At 37.8% G+C, this 9667-nt stretch overlaps 1 protein-coding gene across 1 annotated transcript; it reads left to right on the top strand.

Moving 5' to 3' along the window:
* Positions 1 to 330: 330 nt before the first annotated feature.
* On the top strand, positions 331 to 999 carry LOC125821949 (uncharacterized). Its single transcript, XM_049501305.1, has one exon. The coding sequence runs from the start codon at positions 331 to 333 to the stop codon at positions 997 to 999; it is 669 nt and encodes a 222-aa protein (XP_049357262.1).
* Positions 1000 to 9667: the final 8668 nt, after the last annotated feature.

Genomic DNA, 9667 nt, shown 5'->3' with positions numbered 1-9667 from the left:
CGAGTGAGAGCCCAAAATTGAAAGGGAGTGCAAGTAGTCCCCAGGTGAATGATTTGTTGTCACACATCCTTGATAAAGTTGAAAGTTCAGATGATTTGTTAAAACAGATGTAAGATAAATATTCATCATTGAACAATAAAGTGAACTCTCACGCAGATGCAATCAAGATACTTGAAGGTCAGTTAAGTTTACTTTCAGCACAATTGAAACCAAAAATGACAATGGAAGATGATGATAGAGGGCTGGCTGTGGTTACTCGTAGTGGAAAGGTAGCATTAGCCGATGTGATGGGTAATGAAGAAGCTCAAATGAATGAAAAAGAAAAAAGATATGGAGGAAGAAGAGACACCTATCCATCAAAGCATTGCCAAAGGGCTACAAAAAGATGTGGAAAAACACAATCTAATCCCAAAAGTTATGCAACCTTTACCCAAAATATCTCCTCCATTTACCCAACGTCTCAACAAGAAGAATGAGGATGGGAAGTTCAAGAAGTTTTTATCGGTGTTCAAGACATTATCAATTAATATCCCTCTAGTGGAAGCATTATTGGAAATGCCGGGTTATGCTAAGTTTATGAAGGAGTTAGTCACAAAGAAAAGGAGCTTGGATTTTGAGACAATTGAAGTTTCTCATAGTTGTAGTGCAATTATGAGTAAGCATTTGATCAAAAAGAGAGAAGACCCCGGAGCGTTCACCATTCCTTGCACCATCGGCATGCTCCAATTTGCTAAAGCCCTATGCGACTTGGGAGCAAGCATCAACCTAATGCCATATGTGGGGATACTATATGACATTTTGGTAAAGGTTGACCGATTCATTTTCCTGGCTGATTTTGTCATTCTCGATTGTGAAATAGATGCTGAAATTCCCATCATTTTGGGAAGACCATTCTTGGCAACCGGGAGAGCGTTAATGGATGTTGAAAGTGGAGAACTGAAGTTTTGGGTGAATGAAGATGAAGTAACCTTTAATGTTTTTAAGTTAATGAAACAATAAAGTGATATTCACGCGGTCTCCACTGTTGATGTTATTGATGAGGCGGTGGCTAGTGTGAGCCATTTGATGTGTATAAGTAAACCACTTGAAGCCGTACTTGCTAACTATGATGAATTCGAAATCCAAGGCTATGAAGAGGTACTAACTACACTTTCAAGCTTTGAGGGGAGGGTATTCAAAGACTCCATTGAAGTTGGACATTGATCAAAAAAATTGAGAAAGTCCTCCCGCAAAGCCATTAACAGAAGAACCACCAAATCTTGAGTTGAAAGTACTTCCCTCCCATCTCTGATATGCTTTATTAGGGGCAAATAACACCTTACTGGTGATCATTGCAGCTGACTTGCTTGAATGGAAGGTAAATTTTTTCCTTGAGCTGTTGAGAAGGCATATCAAAGCTATAGGTTGGAGTATCGCTCATATAGTGGGCATTCCACCCAGTATTTTCACTCACAAAATTCAGCTTGATAGTGACTATAACTCGAGTCTTGAACAACAGTGGAGATTGAACCCATCGATGCATGAGGTGGTGAAAAAAAGATAATAAAGTGGTTGGATCCAGGTGTGATCCACCCTATTGCGGATAGCAAATGGGTAAGTCTGGTACAATGTGTACTGAAAAAAGGAGGCATCACAGTAGTCCCAAATGAATAGGGGGAGCTTGTATCTGTAAGACCGGTGACCGGATGGAAATTATGCATGGATTACCGAAAGTTAAACTTCTAGACGAAAAAGGATCACTTTCCCATGCCTTTCATGGATCAAATGCTTGATCGACTCTGAGAGAGAGGATGGTATTTCGGTTATAACCAAATCTCCATTGCTCCAGAAGACCAAGAGAAAACCACCTTCACCTGCCCATATGGAATGTTTTCTTTTAAACTAATGTCATTCGGGTTATATAATGCTCCGACATCATTTCAACGTTGCATGTTATCTATTTTTGCTGACACAGTGGAGGATTCAATGGAGATATGCATGGATGAGTTCTCGGTTGTGGGTGACACTTTTTAAGCATGTTTAGCACACTTAGGACAAGTTCTCCAAAGATGTGTGGAAACAAATTTTGTCCTAAATTGGGAAAAATGCCATTTCATGGTGAAGGAAGGTATAGTTCTTGGTCACAAAGTGTGCCAAAAGGGGTTGGAGGTTGATAAACAAAGATTGAAGTGATTGAGAAGTTACCACCACCAATTTTGGTGAAGGGTATTCATAGTTTCTTGGGACATGTCGGCTTCTACTGGAGGTTCATTAAAGACTTCTCAAAGATTGCACATCCTCTATGCAAACTCTTGGAGAAGGAGGTGAAATTCCACTTTGATGATGCTTGCATGGTGGCTTTCAAGTGATTTTTTTTGAAAATGATCTCCACCTCGATTATCATTAGTCTCGATTGGTCATAATCCTTCGAAGTAATGTGTGATGCAAGAGGCACAGTATTAGGTGCTGTATTGGGGGAAAAACGCAACAAACTATTTCACCCCATTTACTACGCAAGCAGAACTCTAAACAGTGCTCAACGTAACTATACAGGTACAAAACAAGAGTTACTTGCGGTAGTTTATGTGTTTGAGAAGTTCCAGGCATACTTTCTAGGTATTGAAGTGGTTGTTCACACTGATCATGTTGCACTGCGTTATCTGATGGCATAAAAGGATGCCAAGCCAAGATTAATAAGGTGGGTGCTACTATTGCAAGAAGTCGACTTTGAAGTCAAAGATAGGAGAGTTTATGAAAATCAGGTGGCTGACCACTTATCAAGATTGGAAGGCAAGGAAAATGACGAGCTGGAGATCGACCTAAATGATTCTTTTCCCGATGAACATGTATTCACAGTAACTCTCAAACAACCTCTTTGGTATACTAATTTTTCCAATTACGTAGTGTGTGGATTAATGCCGAACAAACTGAACTTCTGCCAACAAAAGAGGTTCTTGTTCGATTTTAAGAAGTACTTTTGGGATGAACCATATTTATTCAGAGAGTGTGCAGACTATATCTTTAGGAGATGTGTTCCGGAAGAAGAAGCCATCGAAATTTTCCATGCTTGTCATGCTTCATCGGTTGGGGGTCATCACGGTGGTGTACGCACAGCTGTTAAAGTCCTTCAAAGTAGCTTCTACTGGTCGTCCCTCTACAAATATACTTATGTGTTTGTTAAGAAGTGCACTCAATGTCAAAAACAAGGTGAGGTGTCCAAAAGACACTAGTTTCCCCTTACGCCCATTTTAGAAGTTGAGCTATTTGATGTTTGGGGAATAGATTTCATGGGCCCATTTATAAGTTCGTTTGGTAATAAGTATATTTTGGTTGCCGTAGATTATGTTTCTAAATGGGTTGAGACTGTTGCACTTCCAAACAATGAAGGGAAAAGTGTTGTTCAATTTTTGAAATGCTACATCTTTGCTAGAATTGGTACTCCTCGGGCTATTATTAGTGATGTGGGATCCAATTTTTGCAAAATGTATTTTGCATCCACATTGAGCAAATATGGAGTGAAACACAAAGTAGCGACTCCGTATCATCCCCAAACGAGCGGCGAAGTTGAAGTGTCTAATCGAGAGATCAACAGTATCCTAGCCAAGCTGGTGAATGCTAATAGGATTGGTTTCTCTCGAAAGCTCGATGATTCTTTATGGGCGTATCGCACTGCATAAAAAACACCAATTGGTATGTCACCATATCATCTAGTTTTCAGAAAATCTTACCATTTACCTGTTGAACTGGAAAACAAAGCATTATGGGCATGGAACGCTCCAAATCTGGACTGGACAAAGACTTCAAAAGAGAGAGTAGATCAGATAAATGAGTTGGACGAATTCAGGTTCAGGGTGTTTGAAAGTTCAACTCTTTACAAGGAAAATATGAAGAAGTGACATGATTCTAGAATACTTAAGAGGGAGTTAAGAGTTGGAGATTGGATTTTGCTATATAACTCTAGATTCAGGATCTTTCAAGGAAAGCTCAAATCCAAATGGTCAGGTCCATTCAGAGTAACACGGGTGTTCACAAATGGTGCCATTGAAGTCGAAGGTAAAGAGGGACATGCAATAAAAGTGAATAGGCAATGCTTGATGTTGTATTTTGGCGAATGGCAAGAGATTTCTCTAATTGAAGTGGTGTATCTGGAAGATTCTTGAGAACATTTCCACGTCGTGCCACGATGTTAAATAAGGCGCTTCTTGGGAGGCAACCCAAGTGTTAGTACTTCAAATAATGTGCGCTAGTTTTGCAGGTGCAAGAAATTGTGCGAGGTGATGATACCATAGGCGGATCTCGGATCGGTTCGGTGAACCCGACCTAGCCCACCTTCTGGGCTTTGAAAATGGAGCTGCGACACTGGAACTTTAGGAGGGAATTGTCATCACTCGGCGACTCACCGAAGTGATTGGGCGACCTAATTTTTTCCACCCCTTGGCCCCAGCTCAAATGGCCTAACCCAATGGATCATTCGGCGAGGATGAAACTCCATTATATGAAGCATCGACCGGTTCGATGATCTCTTTCAACTCCTCCATTTTTCCCCTTTCTAAATATGATGCGCACTGGAAATAACGGCGGTATCCTGATCATTGGGCGAGTCACCAAGTAGTTCAGCGACTGTTACACCTTCTCACCAAATGAGCGCCTAGTGAAGATTTCTTGTCACTTTGCTTTGTGTGTTTACATATCAGTAGTTTATTTTTATTTGTCATTTTTGGTAGTGTTTGTTCTCCAATACCATTGAGGAAAGTGTTGAATGCTTTTGGTAGGGGTGTGTGTTTGGGCAGTAAGTCCCTTGCTCGTTCAGAAAAAGTTATTTATTTGAGTATCGGTCATGATCAATACCGATGACTTGAATAGTGCTCTTAATCGAACAAAAATAAATGTGCGGCTACGATGAGGCCAAATGAAGTTGCGTAGACAATATGTAAACTTTTTGCATCTCATGGTGACTAGCCGATTATCGAATTGAGTCTCTTGTGATGAACATTGCACACTAGAGAAAGTGTGGAGTCTTGTTTGATATTGGTTCAAATTCCTTGTGTGAGGAGCTTACCGTGAACTATGTGTGATTACACCTAGAATTTGCCCTGTTGGTCTAGTTGACTAAGTTATGCAAACCCTTGAAATGATCTTAGGCAACAATTCTAAAGAATGAAACAATTTTACATTATACCTCTTTTATGGCCTACCTTGTGAGTGTGTGAACTCTGCTTGAACATCCTTTCAGCCCTATCATTTTTCCTTGGAAGAAACTTGATGAAATTGTGACCTTTCTTTATCCCTTCACCCATAATGCTCATGAAATGTGGTTTGTTTAAATAGCCACTTACTCCAAGAGACTACGTTGGGGTGTAGTGAAAGGAAGGTAAATCAAGATGTGCAAAGAAGTCCCCCTTGACCCATGGTTTTGAGAAAGATGGAACCCCTCCATACAAAAAAAAAAAAGAAAAAGAAAAGAAATGAAAAAGAAAAAGAATGAAAAAAGTTGTGGAATAAAGTTGTGAAAGTTGCAAAATAAATGGGGTGTCCGGTATTCCATGGAAAGTGAATAAAGGTGTGAATTTTGAGCATGAATGAGAATGATGAAGAAAAGGAAAGTAAATGTTGTTGATACCACATTTCATGAGGCTAATAGCCACTGAGCCTAAATAACCATACCTTTACACTCAGACCTGTTACAAGCCTTGAAAAGACCTTTTTGATCTTGAGTGAGCTGAAACAAGTGTTGATTGGTAAATAAGGGTAAACATATGGGTGAAGTCATGCATGTGTTCATCTTTGTGAGTGTGAGAGTTGTCTGTAATTCCGGAGCTATAATTTGCTGAACAATTGTGTGTGAATATGGAATCATTCTTTGTGTGTGGGCATTTAAGTAACTTTGTTGAGCTTGAACTTGCATTTGAAGCAAGTATTGTGAACTTGAGAATCTTTGATAATGGTGAGTCACAACTTGAATCTATTAGTGCACAATTGATCCTTGGATAAGTAAGTTGAGTTTTGTTGTGTGCATTCATGATTGAGTCTTGTGCAGCACTGTTTGAGACATCCTTTTTCAACTACGGAACTTGAATTTTACTTGAGGACAAACAAAAGTTTAAGTTGGGGGTGTTGATGAGTCCGAGAGTTAGACTAATTTAGGGCTTAATTCAAAATGATTGTGTGTCCTCAATTGCTTAGTTTGTGCTAATAAATGATGTAAAACCCTTGATTTCCAGGTATATGCATTGAGGAACAAATAAAGGACAATATTTGGCAAAAAGGAAAGAAGCAAGCTGAGAGAATGAAGAAAAGCGAGACTGGAGATCGTTGAGTTCACTCGGCGAATCGTCTAGTTGCTCCTCTATCGCCTAAAGTTACAGAACCCTGAGACTGCACTGGGGTAATTTCGGCGAGAAGTAGTTCCATTTGGTGAGTTGCCGAATACATCGGTGAAGGATGATCTCATAGCCAAAAGTCCTGATGGAAGCCCAGATAAGAGCTGATAGGCGAGTTAAAAGGCAAAAAGGTGAATCGCGGAATGAAACGGCAATCTCGATATGGCTCGCCTAAAGTTACAGTGGCTGGACTATGAAGATAAGGAAAATGATGTCAAGACAAAGGACGATCCGCGAGTTGTCGAATGGTCGGCGAAACCCGACTTCCTCGCGGATTAATCCTAAAAAGCCTCACATCAGACTTGTATAAATTGATTTTTGCAAGAGAGAGAAAGTATTCAGAAACATAAGGAACAAAAGATTGACAAGAAAAACACTACCCTTGTGGATTTCAAGTTATTTTAGCAAGGTTTCCCATTTGATTCTTGTAATAGAGATGATTTTAGTTAATTTTAACTTTCAAATTTCGTTTACCCAGCTATGGACAACGTGGCAGGTATTGAATTTCATCTTTTCACTATGATTGGCTAAAACCCTAATCTTTGGGGTTTGGCAATGTGACTAATTGTTGAATTTTACTAATAAATGGGTGTTATCGATTAGTGATTTTGGTGTTAATCTTAAGCGGGTCTAAATTATTATGGTGGTAACGTCCGTATTGCATATTTAGTGTGATATATTTCAAAGTTTTGTGCTTGCTCGAGAGAGGAGTACAAAACCAACGTAGTAATTTGGTATCCTTAGTAGTGGGTCTTGGCGGTTTCAGCTTGAGAAACTGAAACCCAAGAGCAAGCCTTTGTATCCAGCTTGAGAGACTGGATTTGATGAGACTGTGGGCTGGTCATTTCTGAGATAGTGTTGAGGTTCAAGAGAACTCAAGAGAAATGAGATAATTGTTCGAGAGAAAGTTGCCTTACTTATAGTCCCATTTACCCGCGATGAATTAGCATTATCAGTAATGAGATACACCCATTAAGTTAAGTTCAACAATTGGTTATTCAACCCCCAAGTGTTTTCTAGTTATGTGATTGTTTCTTGTTGATAATTTGAAGTGGGTTAGTAACAACATCTTTAAATTTGACTGTGAAACTCGTAAGTGTTGTGTTGCTCAACTGCAAAGGTCATTGTCATACTTTCGTATTTGAATTCAAAGAAAGCTACTCTATGTAGAATCGACCCCTACTCAGTTTGTTGGGTTATATACTGACTAACGATCATTGACACTTAGAATTGGTTAAAGAATCTTTGAAACGTTAATCACAACCGTTGTCCAGAGTTTGATGAGTTACACTTTTTGATTAGGCGATTGTATCCTGGAGGGGACAAGTCAAGAAGGACTATTGCCAATCCGGTGAAAATATTTGATGCAGTGGACTTGAATCTACTTAAAGAAAGCGAGATATCCACGCCTCATCCAGAAGATATTTTTATTTCTTTATTTTAGTTTCAACTGTAATTTGTAATCTTGTAAACTAATAATTTTATGGAAATTCATAATGGATACAATTGAAAAATCCACAGATGTCAAGATGAGAGATCTAAACAAGCCATTTCAGTTCAACGGTAATCATTTCAAGAGATGGAAGGGTACAATACTTTTCTACTTTAGTCTTCTGTTGAAAGTGGTGCCTCAAAATCTGAAGATTATTCCCCTTTTTGTTGTATCAATATACAACTTAAAAGTTGGATTAGATTCAGAGAAATATGGCTACAGTTTTGGAAAAAATCTTTTTAGTCGGTTGCTATATTTTAGGCTTTAGTTATTGGAGATAACATTAGCTTATTTTATTCCTTTTGTTTAGCTTTTTAAGTTATGGATTCCTGTATTTATATTGCAATCATTATTTTAATAAAGCATGCAATTTAACATTGTTATCTTTCTCTTATCTTTCTATGTCAGTATATGTTTATCTCATATATCTTCTCAATGTCTCTTATGTGTTCACTAAGAAGAATCCTAATAAAGTTGACATCACCTCTATAAATTAAGATGAAACCATTTCTCATCTAGAGTAAGTGGAAAAGTATGATGGTGATTCCTATAAGTGTCGGTATTATATTCTTAAATGTCTATCTGATAATTTTTATGATTATTATGACAGAACTTACTCTAGTGCAAAGAATATTTTGATAGCATAGAAGAGTAAGTATGATACCGAAGAGGTTGGAGCCAAAAAATATGCGTCTAGTAGAATTTTTCGTTTGCATATGGTGGAAAACAAATCAGTCGTAGACCAAGCTCAATACTTTAGAATATTTTTGGAGGGCTCAGGTCTAAGGAGGTCAAAATTGGAGATAATTTTATTGTTTGTGGCATAGTAGATAAACTTCCACTTTCTTGGAAGGAATTTTAAAAAAACTATGCGCCACAAACCAAAGGAAACCACTCTTGAAACATTGAAAATGAAAATCCATATGGAAGAGGAGGCAAGAGGCCAACATGCACTTTTACAATCAGAGAGAAATATCACAACGAAGGTAAATTTAATTACTTAAAATAATGCTACTCTCACGAAAATACTTCTATGAAGCCTAAAAAGAAAAAATTCAAGAAAAATAATAGTAGACCTCCAAAGAAAAAAAATGGTTAAACTAACCAAGTGCAAAATCATAAAGTTCAAGATAAGGGATTATGCTTTGTATGTGACAAGAGTGGGCATATTGCCGGATTTTGCAGATTTCAAAAATGTGGTCCTACGCCTCATGCAAATGTTATCGAAGAACTTTTATGGTTGTTGTTATAGACATAAACATGGTTGAGAGTGTTGATGGATGGTGGGTTGGTTCTTGTGCAAACAGTCATGTTTGTTGTGACAAAGATTGGTTTAAAAAATATTCATTTTGAGGAGCCCAAAAACCATCATGCTTGGCGACTCTCACACTACTCCAGTGCTTGGAACATGAGATATCGAATCGTGTTTTACCTTTGAAAGAGTGTTAACTTTGAATGATGTACTTTATACTCCTTTCATGAGAAAAAATTTGATGTCTAGTTTTCTTCTTATTAAGCAGGCTTTAAACAAATTATTGAATATGATCAATATGTAATTGTGAAAAAAGGTATTTTGTGGGAAAGGGGTATGCTTGTGATGGGATGTTTGAATTGAATGTTGAAATGAATAAAGTTTCTATCTCGTTTATATGCTTTCTTATACTAATTTTTGACATGCTCATTTGTGTCATATTAATGATCGTTATGTTGAAATCATGAGTAGTTTAGGATTAAATCAAATGGTTAAAAAAACTAGACCTATATACATACAAATAAAAGAAAAGATAAATAAATCTCAATGGTTAAAAATAATTTG

The sequence above is a fragment of the Solanum verrucosum genome, unplaced genomic scaffold (assembly GCF_900185275.1).
Source record: "Solanum verrucosum unplaced genomic scaffold, falcon-dt-bn FXZP01000303.1, whole genome shotgun sequence".
In the NCBI taxonomy this organism is placed as follows: Eukaryota; Viridiplantae; Streptophyta; class Magnoliopsida; order Solanales; family Solanaceae; genus Solanum; species Solanum verrucosum.
The sequence above is the reverse complement of the archived record's forward strand: the minus strand, read 5'-3'. Positions and strand labels throughout refer to the sequence as shown.